Source organism: Oncorhynchus nerka, linkage group LG18, assembly GCF_034236695.1.
Source record: "Oncorhynchus nerka isolate Pitt River linkage group LG18, Oner_Uvic_2.0, whole genome shotgun sequence".
Lineage (NCBI taxonomy): Eukaryota > Metazoa > Chordata > Actinopteri > Salmoniformes > Salmonidae > Oncorhynchus > Oncorhynchus nerka.
This window is the reverse complement of record NC_088413.1, coordinates 37,585,275-37,602,282: the sequence shown is the minus strand read 5'-3', so window position 1 is coordinate 37,602,282 and position 17,008 is coordinate 37,585,275. Positions and strand designations below refer to the sequence as shown.

Here is a 17,008-nt window from a genome sequence, read left to right as displayed (position 1 = left end):
CTGTGCCATTAAACCCCTACAACTCATCCAGAATGCCGCAGCCCGTCTGGTGTTCAACCTTCCCAAGTTCTCTCACGTCACCCCGCTCCTCCGCTCTCTCCACTGGCTTCCAGTTGAAGCTCGCATCCGCTACAAGACCATGGTGCTTGCCTCACGGAGCTGTGAGGGGAACGGCACCTCAGTACCTCCAGGCTCTGATCAGGCCCTACACCCAAACAAGGGCACTGCGTTCATCCACCTCTGGCCTGCTCGCCTCCCTACCACTGAGGAAGTACAGTTCCCGCGCAGCCCAGTCAAAACTGTTCGCTGCTCTGGCCCCCCAATGGTGGAACAAACTCCCTCACGACGCCAGGACAGCGGAGTCAATCACCACCTTCCGGAGACACCTGAAACCCCACCTCTTTCAGGAATACCTAGGATAGGATAAAGTAATCCTTCTCACCCCCCTTAAAAGATTTAGATGCACTATTGTAAAGTGGCTGTTCCACTGGATGTCTTAAGGTGAACGCACCAATTTGTAAGTCGCTCTGGATAAGAGCGTCTGCTAAATGACTTAAATGTAAATGTATATACTGCACTCAATACCATCTACTGTATCTTGCCTATGCCGCTCTGTACCATCACTCATTCATATATCTTTATGTACATATTCTTTATCCCCTTACACTTGTGTCTATAAGGTAGTAGTTTTGGAATTGTTAGCTAGATTACTTGTTGGTTATTACTGCATTGTCGGAACTAGAAGCACAAGCATTTCGCTACACTCGCACTAACATCTGCTAACCATGTGTATGTGACAAATAAAATTTGATTTGATTTGATTTGACAATGCAAGAGATGCTGTGCTATGGCAAGGGTGTACTTTGGGGGCTTAGGTCCCTGAACATCAGCAGACACAATCTGCAATCCTTCAACAATCACATTTTCACGAAACTGGAGAAGTTGACCACCATCGACTTGAGTTGGAATGTTTTCCATAGCATACTTGACAGCTGCATCTGGTCTCCAAGTGTCAGCTTACTGAACCTCTCGTCCTCCCACTTAACAAAGGCAACCCTTTGCCTTCCGAAGAGTTTGCACGTTCTTGATTTAAACAACAATGACCTGACGCTGTTAAACATTGAACTTCCTCTCCTTACTGAGTTGTACTTCTCTGGCAACAAGATCTTGAGTTTGATGGATGGAAAGTTGTACCTTTGTCTGGAGGTTTTCTCCATTCGCAACAATGCCCTTTGCTCCTTTAGCTGTGATGACTTGGAGGGATACAACAAACTAAGGGTTCTGGAGGCTGGTACCAACACATTCGTATGTTCGTGTGACTTTGTGGCTTTCATCTACCCACCTTAGTAGATGGATCTGGGGCCTATGAATGCGAGTCACCTGACGCGGTGAGAGGCATGCCCATCGTAGACGCTCGGCTATCAGTGTTTGAGTGCCACGCAACATTATTCCTGTCCCTTCTTTGCACTAGCATTCTCATGGTCCTGTGTCTGGATGTCTGTGTTACAATTGCGATGCCCTGTGGTACCTAAAAATGACCTGGGTTTGGCTGAGAGCTAAAAGGAGGCCAGTTCTCAAGAGGGGCGACTGTCGGCTACGATGCCTTTGTAAGCTATAGTGGGAGAGATCTGGGTGGGAGGAGGAGCATCTGGTCCCAGAGCTTGAGCAAGTGCAACAGCCATTACGGATCTACCTCCACAAGAGGGACTTCCTGCCCGGTAGGTGGATCTTGGACAACATCATGGACACCATAGAGAAGAGCCACAGGACACTCTCCCAGAACTTTGTGTGAGTACGAGCTGGACTATTCCCACTTCAGACTGTTAGATTTAAAAACGACAGGGCCGCGTTGAAACTGCTGGAGCCCATTGCCAAGGAAACCGTCCCAAAAAGGCTCTGTAAGCTGTGAAAGGACATGAACTCTAGGACCTACCTGGAATGGCCAGAAGATGACAACCAGTGAACTGAGTTTTGGCAAAGTCTAAAAGTGTCAATACAAAGACCTGAGCAGAAAGCTTGAAAAATACATTAATTTGGAGTGAAAATGTAGGTATGCTATTGCTGTGCTGCTGTTATTTGAAACAATGGAATTTCCTTAATGTGAAATGTTTTGTTTATTAAAAGGTGCATCAATGCAATTCAGGGTAGTGTTCTGTAGGCAAAAAATGGGAGATAATGTTTTGAACCCTACCAGAGATACTGGATATAATGAGAAAATGCTTGTGTCTCCATCCAAACAATGGGATTTGTTGTCCACAGAGTGGAACGTCGGGCTGTCATGTTCACACTTATTCCTCTCTTTGGATTTGTGGATACATCTTGTTATTTGAATATTAGATGAGGGGTGTTGACATCAACCATTGAAATTACTTGGAAACAACGTTGATTCATTGGCTGTCTCGAATTTCAACAACGACAACTCCAATATAAAGTGTTTTTTCTCAAAGGTGCCAGGATGTCACTTGCATCATACTTTTAAATCAGTACACCCGTGACAACCTAAGCATTACGGAACCTCTATGAGATCAAATAAGCCATCAAAATAGCAATTCATTTTTATCTTGACTAAATTCGTCAATCTCTCATTGCCCCCCATACAAAAACGTGTAATTTGCTAATGAATGATTGACAGAATGGACAGATTTTGGGCCTTTTCGTTTCCCATTTTCGTCTCTGACCTTACAACCTAGGCAGGCTCAATCCCAATCAATCACTCTTCACCCCTATCAACTCTTTATTGACCTCAATTCTGAATACGTTTATATCAAGTAAGAAATGGAGGTGCTAAGCCTAGTTTCCATAATCCTGGTTGCACTGTCATCAGCACCTGAATTTTAGAGAAAACCTGCTTACCTTGATCTCAGTTGCAGTGTGTTAAAATCTCTTATCTACCACTAGTGGTCATGCAAGACCTACCAAGGGTTAGATTTAAATCCCTGACATGTTACTATGATTATCAGTTTTCTGACATATTGTTTCACATTAGTCTACAGTGATCATAAGGAGGCAAAATGCAGTTGGTATGCTTGGTCAGTATTTTTTATATATATATATATATATATATATATATATATATATATATATATATATATATATATATATATACTGACCAAGCATACCAATTGCAATGTGTATATATATATACACATTTTAGGGGGTACATCAGCTTTAATATCGCAGATAGATTGTGGATTCTATCAATGTAATTAGCTGCATCATTTCTAATCTCCCACATATTTTTTGGTAAATATATATTTTAATGTATTATGTCTTTATTGTTTTCCCTTAACCCTACCATCCCTCCCCTAATTGGAGTAAACTAATGGACAACAATACTTAGGCTTTTACTTCCTGCGGATACACACTATATACATTTTACGGACACATTTTACTTGAATTATCTTGTTTTTTTGTTATTTTTAGTCCCACCCTTCAGCGCTCCCCTCAACCCCTCCCAGCTATCTCTGAACACCATCCAGTCCCACCCTTCAGCTCCCGTCAACCCCTCCCAGCTATCTCTGAACACCATCCAGTTTTGATTTATATTTGCCATATATTTCTAAACTGTGCTGTGATGTTTCCCTTTGCAGAAAAACAGCCCCAAAGCATGATGTTTCCACCCCAATGCTTCACAGTAGGTATGGTGTTCTTTGGATGCAACTCAGCATTCTTTGTCCTCCAGACACGACGAGTTGAGTTTTGGTTTCATCTAACCATATGACATTCTCCCAATCTTCTTCTGGATCATCCAAATGCTCTCTAGCAAACTTTCAGACGGGCCTGGACATGTACTGGCTTAAGCAGGGGGACACGTCTGGCACTGCAGGATTTGAGTCCCTGGCGGCGTAGTGTGTTACTGATGGTAGGCGTTGTTACTTTGGTCCCAGCTCTCTGCAGATCATTCACTAGGTCCCCCCATGTGGTTCTGGGATTTTTGCTCACCGTTCTTGTGATCATTTTGACCCCACGGGGTGATATCTTGCGTGGAGCCCCAGATCGAGGGAGATTATCAGTGGTCTTGTATGTCTTCCATTTCCTAATAATTGCTCCCACAGTTGATTTCTTCAAACCAAGCTGCTTACCTATTGCACAGTCAGTCTTCCCAGCCTGGTGCAGGTCTACAATTTGTTTCTGGTGTCCTTTGACAGCTCTTTGGTCTTGGCCATAGTGGAGTTTGGAGTGTGACTGTTTGAGGTTGTGGACAGGTGACTTTTATACTGATAGCAAGTTCAAACAGGTGCCATTAATACAGGTAATGAGTGGAGGACAGAGGAGCCTCTTAAAGAAGAAGTTACAGGTCCGTGAGAGCCAGAAATCTTGCTGTTTGTAGGTGACCAAATACTTATTTTCTATCATAATTTGCAAATAAATTCATTAAAAATCCTACAATGTGATTTTCTGGATTTGTTTTCTAATTTTGTCTGTCATAGTTGAAGTGTACCTATGATGAAAATTACAGGCCTCTCTCATCTTTTTAAGTGGGAGAACTTGCACAATTTGTGGCTGACTAAATACATTTTTTGCCCCACTGTATATTAGTCTATATACATTCTACTGGTTGCAAGAATTTGGTATAGTTTAAATTGAAAAACTATAAGTTTTGAATCCGGCGTCGTATTGTGTATCAGTTCATGAAACATGTACCATGGAATCGGTACATCGAAAATCTCTTCCCAACTACAATATTTTGCAGCCTGTATGGCACAGCTTATCATTTTCTTTAACCAGTTTTGGTCTTTAATGCAGGACTGACAGACAAGTTCCTTACCTTCTCCCCCATCCACTTGTCTCTTCCATTTTTACTGAAATACTGTAGTTAGTTGGTTGTAATTTTGGATAGAGCAGACATTTCCATAGTTTTGTTGGCATAACTCTACCAGTCCTATGTATGACATAAGATTATACCGTCATTTTTTTTCTCCAATAATATCCTTTTTTTTAAAAATCAATTAGTATATTTGAGTTATTTATTGTAATATTTGTTCTGTCTTTTCTGGTGGATTAAACTGAAATTGCAACCAACTTTCTATGGCTTGTTTTAGAAATAGCAATATTTTGGAGAATTCGTTTTCAAATAACCGAAAGTGAAAGGTTGTAATCTGAATAAAGGGAAAAAGGCCATTCTTGAACACTGGGTGAGCCATTATTACTAATCTGCTAGAGAACCAGTAGGGATTCAAGCCTTTATCGAGAGGTCTAATACTTTAATATTGAATATTATTTGCCCTCTGAATTCATATTCATTACCGTGCATTCAGAAAGTATTCAGACCCCTTGAATTTTTCCACAACATTACAGCCTTATTTTAAAATTGATTAAATAGTTTTTCCCCCTCAAAAATCTACCCACAATACCCCATAATGACAAAGCAAAAACATCACATTTACATAAGTATTCATACCCTTTACTGAGTACTTTGTTGAAGCACCTTTGGCAGTGATTACAGCCTCGAGTCTTCTTGGGTGTGACGCAACAAGTGTGGCACACCTGTATTTGGGGAGTTTCCCCCATTCTTCTCTGCAGATCCTCTCAAACTGTCAGATTGGATGGGGAGTGTCGCTGCACAGCTATTTTCAGGTCTCTCCAGAGATGTTCGATCGGGTTCAAGTCCGGGCTCTCGCTGGGCCACTCAAGGATATTCAGAGACTTGTCCCGAAGCCACTACTGCGTTGTTTTGGCTGTGTGCTTAGTGTCGTTATCCTGTTGGAAGTTGAACCTTTGGCCCAGTCTGAGGTCCTGAGCACTCTGGAGCAGGTTTTACTTTGATCCATTCATCTTTCCCTCAATTCTGACTAGTCTCCCAGTCCCTGCCGCTGAAAAACATCCCCACAGCATGGTCCTGGGAGTCTTTAAGTGGCTTTTGGAAAACTCCAAGCGGACTGTCGTGCCGAAGAGTGGCTACTGTCTGGCCACTCCACCATAAAGGCCTGATTAGTGGACTGCTGCAGAGATGGCTGTCCTTCTAGAAGGTTATCCAATCTCCACAGAGAAACTCTAGAGCTCTTTCAGAGGGACCATTGGGTTCTTGATCACCTCCCTGACCATTGCCCTTCTCCCCCGATTGATCAGGTTGGCCGGGTGGCCAGTTCTAGGAAGAGTCTTGGTGGTACCAAACTTCTTCCGTTTAAGAATGATGGAAGCCACTGTGTTCTTGGGGCCCTTCAATGCTACAGAAATGGTGTGGTACCCTTCCCCAGATCTGTGCCTCGATAAAATCCCGACTCCGAGCTCTACGGACAATTCCTTCGACCTCATGGCTTGGTTTTTGCTCTGAAATGCACTGTCAACTGTGGGATCTTTAGACAGGTGTGTGCTTTTCCAAATCATGGCCAATCAATTGAAATGATATGAATGCTTGGTCAGTATTTGTATTAAACCATTCCCTTCTCTAAACTGATTAGTCTCTTATTAATATGGTTTTGATCCCCCCATGGGTTACATATTCTGAAAATATGTTTATCTGTAAATTGATAGTGATAAAACAAAAATCCCCAAACTATCACATCTGTCCTGTTTGTTACTAATTTGTTTGAAAATAAATATAGGTATGTACAAGCTGTATTCTTTTGAAATATATCCAGCAGATAGCTCTTCATTATTGTATACATTTTACCCTAATATATATTTTGTTCAGGGCCTCAGTGCCCAAAGTATTGGTTTGGTGTATATTTTATCAATCCACTTTCTCTGCATTGTGACCAGATTTTGTGATCCCTCTGTATGCAAATTATTTGACAGATATTGTTTCAAATGAATATGAATGTATTCATTTTAAGACAATGGTGCCACCTGTTAACTTTACAGGGCTAGATAATGATGATTTAGATGTTTTTACAGTCCAGATCTGTCTACATTTGTGAGATATCCAGACACAATGAGTGCTCTGCTACCTCTGCAGGTGGTCAGGAAGATCAGATCACAATGTGTTTTTTGATCATCTACACCTGTCTACATATGTGGGCACAATCAGTATGTTGACAAAATCAGGACAAAGGACGCGTGTTAGCACCAGGTATGAACGAGGCTACGGAGTACCATCTCTTGCCCTGGCACCTTGCTTTAAATGTGGATGTTGTATTGGCATGATAATGTTTAGGGAGATGGATACTTTAATAGGTTAATAGGGTTGGTCTGCGTCTTGTTTTTCCACATTTCAACAGATCTTGTCATAGTCTCAATACGCTAAATTTAGCTCTGGTTGTCAAGAAGTTAGATCTGGAATGGTTCTGAAGAGGTTGTGTCTGGTTTTCCGCTCTTCACTTCATATCTGTTCCCAACATATTAATAAACATGCCATTGATTAGTCAAAGACTTGTATTTTAAGGTTCCTTGAATTGTTTCCTTTAATTAAGAGGGACCAAAAGATGCATATCATTTATAAGAATTACACTTCTCAGATTAAGATTCTACAAACATATGTTTAGTGTTGTAATTTACAAAAATATATATCACCATCTGAATACACACGTGTCAACTGCTGCTGTCTCCCGAAACTATGTACATGAATACAAGGTTTCTGATATTTACAGAGTACTATATAAAGCAATATTTTACACACACACACACACACACACACACACACACACACACACACACACACACACACACACACACACACACACACACACACACACACACACACACACACACACACACACACACACACACACACACACACACACACACACACACGTTGCATTCACCCCTAAAACCCTAAAAATGAAAACACAATCGACCACTAATATACAATCCTGATATACTTAGTTAACATACCTAAGACACGCTGCCATAGTGAGAAGAAATGTAATTTTAAAAAGTTGAGAGAAACAGAAATGGCATGGTAGACGGGCACTCCACAATTTGATCCCCAATGTCAAAGGAATTTACTTGAAAAAGCTTGAAACAGAAAAATATTTCATAATCAATCATTGTGGTAGAAAAATAAACAGTGCAGTATTGAGGCTCATGTACAAAAAGGTGACATAGTCCATTGACTGCAGAGGGTCAAATAATTGATTGTCGTCACTGCAATGATATGGGCCTTGCTTTGGGCTGCTGAACTTGCAATGCCAGGGGTACATTGGAAGTACCATCTAAAAGGCAGAGAATATAGCCAGCTATCTCTCATTGCTTGAGAAAAATAATAAGTAAAAAAGCACATTACATTGTATTTCTTTACATACCATATCATCATCTTAACGAATACATCTGAAACAATATCACACCATGCACACAGAAACCACACACTCTCCCTCTCACCTGATGATAGGCCAATGCACTAAATGTATCCAGCCTCATCATCAAGTCTGGATAAGTGTAGCCTAACAGACTGCATTGCATAATGAAAAAATGAAAATAATGATTTTGAATCTTTTCAGAAACACTGAAATATGCATACAACATTACAGGTAGTATGTAGTAGACCTGCAATATTCACCTGTTTGTCTTTGATTTTAATGTAATGTGTATGTGATTTGTGTTATCTTATAAGGACTATTGATGGATCAAATAAACATGGTACTAAGAACAGGACGTTTAACAATACTGACTGAGAACTAGTTGCATTCGGATCGGACCAGATCCGGCTCTTAGAGTTTAGATAAGACTCATCGGGTCTTGAGTCTGGCTTCGCTCAGCACTGCAGCTTGCGGATGCTGCGCGAGATCCTCTTGAACACACGCTGGCCCCGCTGCCAGCGCTTGAGCGAGGTGATGACCAGGTGGCCATCCATCTTCTGGCCCATGACCAGGTAGGAGGCGTTGATGTCGTTCATCTCGTCGCACACACACTGCAGGCCATCCTTGAGCCAGAGCACCGTCTTGCGCAGGTCTCGTTCCGTCACACCGCTCAGCTTGTAGATGGTCTTGCTCTTGGTCTCGGGCACGATCTTGGTGTCGCCGTTCATGTAGGAGATCTCCTTTACCTTGATCTTCAGGGCTGCGCAAAGCAGGCAGGGTTGAAAGGAAGAGGTTGAGGTTAAGGTTTCGATTTGTTGGACTTGAAACTGGGTGCTAACAGGCCTGCAGTAGGTAGCCGACATTTGTATATCTATAAAAGCAAAGAAAAGACTGTATCTACTTAGAATTCAGGAGTAGGACTTACCGAAGTCGTTTTTGCACAGGTTGTCAACTATTTCATTGTCATTTTCCTCCTTTTCCTTGCAGGCGTCACACACTCTGGGCACTACAGGAGAAACGAGAGCAGATGTTTTATACTCCCACTGTAAATTCAACAGGTGTTCTATCAACTATAACACAATGCAGCATATGACAGTGTAACGAGTAAAGCTATTTAATGCATTCTTTCTCACATTCCACTGTTGAGTGATCCTCAGGAGTAACCCGTGGAGATCGTGCTGTTTAAACATCCCCTAATTAAGGGAACAACCCAGTAAACACAGGCCCTGCCCAAAGGAGGGGATTCCACAAGACTCGCCACTAATTAACCTGATGTTCACTCTTATGAAAATCCACGAGGGAATGGAGCTCCAGGAACATGGTTTTTAGGCTATTACGTTTTATTTAATTACTCCATTACATTACTCCATTAGCTCTCAATAGGCTACTGTATAAAATATACCATCGGCTGTTTGCTGTAGTCATGTTATTGTAGGCTAAGACATATTTTGCCTTGACTTTATTTATTTTATCAGTATTCTGTTTCTGAAAATGTTACACTTTTTGTTATGTTACCATAATAAAGCCCTGTATTTTTTCAGAACTGGTTAAACAGGTTTACACAAATATATAATCGATTTGAGGTTTATTTTTTGAATAACTGAAGTGTAGTCTAGCCCAATTATGCCAATACCTTACCTTCTTTGGCAACTGGCATGAAATAATCGATGCCCGCTGGAGGGATACACAGGTCATTGTCTTGGGGGAAGCGCTCGCAGTCAAGCATATCTGGCCACGGGAACCCGAACGCGGACATCACCGGTGCGCAACCGTGTTTGACGCTCACGCACAACGACCTGCACGGCTGGATAGGCTCGTCCAAATCGTGCAGACACACCGGTGCAAAGAGAGAGCAAAGAAACTTCCTCGTGTCGGGGTGACACTGCTTCTGGACCAGTGGAATCCACGAAGAGGCTTGCTGCAAAACCTCGTTCATGGTCTCGTGCCCGAGAAGATTCGGGAGGCGCATCTCGGTGTATTCGATGTCATGGCACAAAAGAAGATTGGCCGGGATGGGCTTGCAGTTATTCTTTTTGAAGAATAACTCGGGCTGACCGAAATTGTATAATCCCTGGATGGCCATGCACGCAGGTAATGTTATCGCCCATATTAAGGACAGAATGTAGTAATTCATAGTTGTTGCCTAAATAAAATACAAATGATCTAAGATTTTTTTTAAATGTAATCGAAAAGATGAGCTGCAACTCCTTCATCCAGGTGTTCTTCAGCATCAGTAGCCTACATGAGTAGAGGACCACTGACAATGTTCTGAATATGTAGTAGCCTAACATGGTGTTTTCTTGTGGGCATGTTTGGGAGGAGTCAGTGTCGTCAAGTGATCTCATCTATTGGTCCATTTTCACTCCTCGGTTTCAGGTGAACATTCGACTGGCAGAGTTACATTCTCAATTATTTTGAGTCTGGGTGGAATTAAAGTCAATTACTACTATTGAATACAAACAATGAAACAACAGAGCTCACCAGAGAAAGATGCGTGAAAGTGTTCACTGGGATATTTTCTAGTGTACAATGTTCTTCATTTCTCATTTCTAGTGTACATTTCTAGTTTACAATATTCTTCATTTCTTATTGTAGCAAAAACATATGTATACAAACCAAGGTTTATTTGAAAAATGGCGCTAAGAGAAGAAGGCAGACGCTTTACATGTCCCCAACTGATTGTGTTTTTTTGTTCTTTATTTGCATTTTTTTACAACTTATATTTTGTGCATAATGTTGCCACTACCGTCTCTTATGACAGATAATAACTTCTGAACATCAGGACTGCTATTACTCACCACGGACTGGCAGAAACAAGCCCGACACAAACAATATACTGCTTTCTCGGAAACAGGGCCATATCGCCATGATTTGTGTGAAGAGGCGGAGAATTCGAGGCAATTGAATAAACCCCCACATCCTTCCATTCTGCTAGCAAATGTGCAATCTTTGGAGAATAGAATAGATGACCTACGGGCAAGATTAAACTACCAACGGGACATTCAAAACTGTAATATATTATGCTTCACGGAGTCGTGGCGGCAGGATAGAACAACAGCGGTGTCTGGTAAGACAAGGGGTGGTGGGCTATGCATTTTTGTAAATAACAGCTGGTGTACAATATGTAAGGAAGTCTCGAGCTTTTGCTCAGCTGATGTATCTCATGATAAGCTGTAGACCACACTACCTACCTAGAGAGTTTTCATCTGTATTTTTTCGTAGCTGTTTACATACCACCACAGTCAGAGGCTGGCACTAAGACAGCATTGAATGAGCTATATTCCGCCATAAGCAAACAAGAAAATGCTCACTCAGAGGCGGCGCTCCTAGTAGCCAGGGACTTTAATGCAGGGAAACTTAAATCCATTTGACCAAATTTATATCAGCATACAAAGCTCTCCCTCACCCTCCATTTGGCAAATTTGACCATAACTATATCCTCCTGATTCCTGCTTACAAGCGAAAATTAAAGCAGGAAGCACCAGTGACTAGATCAATAAAAAAAGGGGTCAAATGAAGTAGATGCTAAGCTACATGACTGTTTTGCTAGCACAGACTGGAACATGTTCTGGGATTCCTCTGATGGCATTGAGGAGTACACCACATCAGTCATTGGCTTCATCAATAAGTGCATCAATGACATTGTCCCCACAGTGAATGTACGTACATACCCCAACCAGAAGCCATGGATTACAGGCAACATCCGCTAATCTAGCTAAAAGGCTAGAGCTGCCACTTTCAAGGAACGGGACTCTAACCCGGAGTTTATAAGAAATTAAGTTTGCAGATGACACAAGTGGTAGGCCTGATCACCGACAACGACGAGACAGCCTATAGGGAGGAGGTCAGAGACTTGGCCGTGTGGTGCCAGGACAACAACCTCTCCCTCAACATGATCTTGACAAAGGAGATGCTTGTGGACAACAGGAAAAAGAGGACCGAGCACGCCCCCATTCACATCGACGGAGCTGCAGTGGAGCAGATTGACGGCTTCAAGTTCCTTGGTGTCCACATCACCAACAAACTAACATGGTCCAAGTACACCAAGACAGTCGTGAAGAGGGCACGACAAAACCTATTCCCCCTCAGGAAAAGATTTGGCATGGGTCCTCAGATCCTCAAAAGATTTTACAGCTGCACCCTTGCATCACTACAAGGTATGGCAACTGCTCGGCCTCCAATTGCAATGCACTACAGAGGGTAGTGCAAACGGCCCAGTACATCACTGGGGCCAAGCTCTCTGCCATCCAGGACCTCTATACCAGGCGGTGTCAGAGGAAGGCACTAAAAATTGTCAAAGACTCCACCCTAGTCATAGACTGTTCTCTCTGCTACCGCATGGCAAGCAGTACCGGAGCTCCAAGTCTAGGTCCAAGAGGCTTCTAAACAGCTTCTACCCCCAAGTCACAAGACTCCTGAACACCTAATCAAATGGCTACCCAGACTATTTGCAATGCCCCCCCCCCCCTCTTTTACACCGCTGCTACTCTCTGTTATTATCATGTTTGCAGTCAATTTAATAACTCTATCTACATGTACATATTACCTCAACTAACCGGTGCCCCCGCACATTGATCCTGTACCCGTACCCCCCTATATATAGTCTCGCTATTGTTATTTTACTGCTGCTATTAGACCCAACGAGATCCTCTGGACTTAGTCCCCTTCCCCTCACCCTCATTTTTTTTTAAATGGCTGAAAAGTCAAACTAGTACTGTATTTGTCATTTTTACTTGTTACTTTTATTTCTTATCCGTATTTTTTAAAACTGCATTGTTGGTTAAGGGCTCGTAAGTAAGCATTTCACTGTAAGTTCTACACCTGGCGCACGTGACAAATAATATTTTATTTGATTTCATTTAAGTTATTTCACTACCAAGCATACCTCTTTGCAATTGGAGCCAGCAGAATGGGAGAAATACCTCACACATGCTACAAAACTATACAAAACTGTCTTGCACTTTTTTTTTTTTTTTACTAGCTAGAGCTATGTCACTTAATTTAGACTTTTAGACTCTCCTACTCTCCTATGCTTTTTGAGTCAGCTGCCCAAAACAATAGTATACATGAACTAATTAAAACCCATAAGCTACACCTTGTCTTTAGGAAATATGGACTGGAAAGCTATGTTGAAAGTGGCACTCGACTCAAATTAACGCATGGATAAATTGTCATCATCGCCAGAGGTTAAACCTCCTGGCCCACTCCTCAGGTTTATACACCATATCATTTACATTTACATTTAAGTCATTTAGCAGACGCTCTTATCCAGAGCGACTTACAAATTGGTGCTTTCACCTTATGACATCCAGTGGAACAGCCACTTTACAATAGTGCATCTAAATCTTTTAAGGGGGGCGGGGGGGTGAGAAGGATTACTTTATCCTATCCTAGGTATTCCTTAAAGAGGTGGGGTTTCAGGTGTCTCCGGAAGGTGGTGATTGACTCCGCTGTCCTGGCGTCGTGAGGGAGTTTGTTCCACCATTGGGGGGCCAGAGCAGCGAACAGTTTTGACTGGGCTGAGTGGGAACTGTACTTCCTCAGTGGTAGTGAGGCGAGCAGGCCAGAGGTGGTGAAATATAGTCCAGTGTGAGAACCAGAGCTTGGCACATTGGACCCAGGGGTGAAACTCTATCTTCCCCCATCGGCTGCAGACCTAGCCTGGCTCCCATCCCACTCAACACCCCCTGGGCTGGAGTCTCGTCTACAGACAGCCAAATGGTTCTTCTCAGCCTTGACATCCTGCCCTATTTTCTTCTTGGGGGAAAAAAAAGAGAAAGAACGAATGGTGAAAGCTTTATTTTAAAGGTTGATGTTGTTCATGCTCGCAGGAGTCTTTGCTCCGACAAGTATAACTAGATCAATGTGTAAAAGGGAGAGCTGGAGTTGACATGGTCAGCAACCTAAGTCATGGCCTCCATTTCCTTACTAGAAAGTCAGTACTCTGAGAAGAATGTTCATTTTCAGTCACACACAATAACATAAGGAAGCATGTACATTGCATTGTTCTAGTGAATTTAAAATTTGATAAAAGCAACACAAATGTGTTCTTGCTCGTTAAAGATGCACTCTCGAATAATTTCAGCCGGTAGTTTTGAAAAAGATGCTCACGAGCAAAAACGGTTCCCCGTTTTTTGTGTACCACGTCATCCAATTGTGTACTGCGTCATCCATTTCCTGTGATACCTTATGGATTTTACAATTCGTATGATATCATACCAATTTTGCAATTCGGGTGTATGTTAAAGGTGCACTCAGGGATCTTAAGCACAAGAAATTGTAACATATTGCACAAATTGCATTTGTAACTTCCCTTCTACTCTGTCCCACAATAAGATGTTATTGCCTTGTAGTTGACATGTTACCTACCTTGACAATAATGCAGTATGTATGCTATAATAGGCCTAAGAGTACACAACCTATGTGCATGTACAATTCTTTAAAAAAAAACTTTATTTAAGAACAAATTCTTATTTACAATGACGGCCTACTGGGGAACATTGGGTTAACTGCCTTGTTCAGGGGCAGAACGACAGATTCGATCTTGCAACCTTTCGATTACAAGACCAACACTTTAACCACTAGGCTACCTGCCGCCCCTATATGGGTTTTTACGATAGAAAAACCACATTGAAAAAAGAAATGAGGAAAGAATGTGTTATTGTAATGGTGTGATTTATGGCATCACCCAAAACGGTTATAATGAAATACTTTTTCAAAAATTCAATGAGAAATCTATCAAATGTCATAAAGCTGTTTTTCTTTTAAAATTGTGAAAATGTTACGAGGCCCATAAAGCTTTTAGCCGTGTGCCATCCATGTCAAACAAGCCAAGAATTGACAACCCCCACCTTTTGGATGGAAAAACCAATGAACATGATTCCTCGCTATAAAGCTTTCTTCTGGGACAGGAAGAGCAATATGTATATGTGGTCTCGCCATCTCTTCTTCACTTCTCGAGATCCCCTTCCAGCACCACACAACAAGCAGATCTGTTCAAATAACATTAGTTGTCTTTCAAATACTTTAGCTGTGATTAATTGACCTGCCTGTCGAAATTGTACCAATGGAATAGTCCCAAAAGAGCAAATCCCACCCACCTGGCACAGTGGCACTCCAGGCAGGCTCAAGCAAATGTTTATAGTATTTGAAGGAAAATCAGGTCTGCATAGCAGTCACTTTGTTCGCCCTAGAAGTCGATATAAGTAAATGGCAAAAGAGGAGAATGGAAGTCAATTGAAAACAAGAGAGTCATTTACAGTGTCTGAATTAAACCTATCATTAAAGTTTATAGCTTTAAGTCCGTACATTTTTCAGTTGGGAGGGATAAAGAGGATGGATACGTTGGGAAAATGCTTAAAGTTTGGGACTTTTATTCTGTGGTAAAACAAGACAGAACTTCCATAATATAAACAACTAGGAGTGTTTTGCATTTCAGTCCAAATGAATAGCTGACTATTTACCCATTCCCTTAAATGAGGTGTTTTATTGTTCACTAACCATGATAAAATACTTCTAAAATTCTCCTGGAATGAGTCATCATAGAATCATGAGTAGATGGCATACCTTCTACTGAGTCACACATTTCATCTCTTTATAGAGGCTTGTATGGATTTGTTACAAATAATAGTACCTATTACGCCCACATTTCAGGAAGGCAGATCACCTAGAGCGCATTTAGAATGTTTAAACATATGTATTTGCTGTCAAAGCAAGGCCCATGTGTGTTGGGACAATGTGAAACTGACTACAGGACACTTCCATTTTAACCATCCTCCAATAACATTTAGACTGCTGCTCGCTCAGTGTCAAGTGTGCACGTACCGGAGTGTAACTTATCTACAACTGCTTTTTATTTACATAGGGAAAATGTGCACCCCCCAGTGGTCTAAGGATCAACTGAGTCCAGTGGTACGTTTGTGGTGCCCCCAGTGCCTTGGAGTCAAAGGTTTACCCTGCTTTTATGGGGCAACGTTTCTCCCTTCATGCTTGCTCCTCTTCGTAGTGTGCAAATTCCACAAACACTTCTGCGAAGACAACCTTGAGGTCGTATTTACTCACTAAAGCCCCTATTAACCCGCTACTGGGCTCCCTTTGACCCTCAGGGTCCAGAGGCTAAGCCCAGCTATTTAAACCCAAGGTTTGATAGTTCAAGTGACAATCCCTTCTGTTGGGCTACCGAGGTGACATAAAGGTTACAAACGGGAGCACGGCTTATACTGGGGAGTCTTAACGTCTCGCTACACCAGGGCCTGTATTCACAAAGAGTCTCCGAGTAGGGGTGGTGCCCTAGGATTAGGTCCTCCCCCCCTGTCCATTATGATCTGAAAGGGAAAAATGATTCTAGATCGGTGTACTCCTACTCTAAAAAGCTTTGTGAATACGGGCCCAGAGAATGGTTGTGGACCCATTCAATGGGAAAGTTCAGGGGCGTAGAATGTGTGGTTTCACAGGTCCACGGGGCATGGGTAAAATCACTGGGGAAGCCAAGCCAGAAAAGAAACCAAATCACAACCTGTATGTGTTGTGATAATTGTGTTGTTTTCTCTATAACCTATTAGGTCTATTAGCCTTGCCACTGTGATATATAGGCCCAAGGCCGAGACAATAAGAAGATACAGTGGCAGAATAAATTCAAACACACCTTTGTTTCATCACAAAACTGGAGAGCAGCATCTGTCCAGTGAAGTCCACAAAGCGTATTTCATTTAACAAACAGTTACACAACCTACAGCATGGTCAAGCAAGTTAATGTTTCCGTCATTTTCATACTATTGATTTCGAACCACGGAGAGTTCCCGCAAGTCGCTAAGAAAACAGGAGCTGCCATC

At 42.0% G+C, this 17,008-nt stretch overlaps 1 protein-coding gene and 1 pseudogene across 1 annotated transcript; one reads left to right on the top strand and one right to left on the bottom strand.

The window, feature by feature from the left end:
* Nucleotides 1-828: 828 nt before the first annotated feature.
* LOC115146750 (toll-like receptor 2) lies at nt 829-1,792 on the top strand (annotated as a pseudogene).
* A 5,612-nt stretch (nt 1,793-7,404) lies between these two features.
* On the bottom strand, nt 7,405-10,441 carry LOC115146567 (secreted frizzled-related protein 2-like). Its single transcript, XM_029688653.2, has 3 exons — nt 9,816-10,441; nt 9,103-9,183; nt 7,405-8,937 (listed from the first exon to the last, which is right to left on the bottom strand). The coding sequence occupies exons 1-3, from the start codon at nt 10,309-10,311 to the stop codon at nt 8,633-8,635; spliced, it is 882 nt and encodes a 293-aa protein (XP_029544513.1). The 5' UTR covers nt 10,312-10,441; the 3' UTR covers nt 7,405-8,632.
* Nucleotides 10,442-17,008: the final 6,567 nt, after the last annotated feature.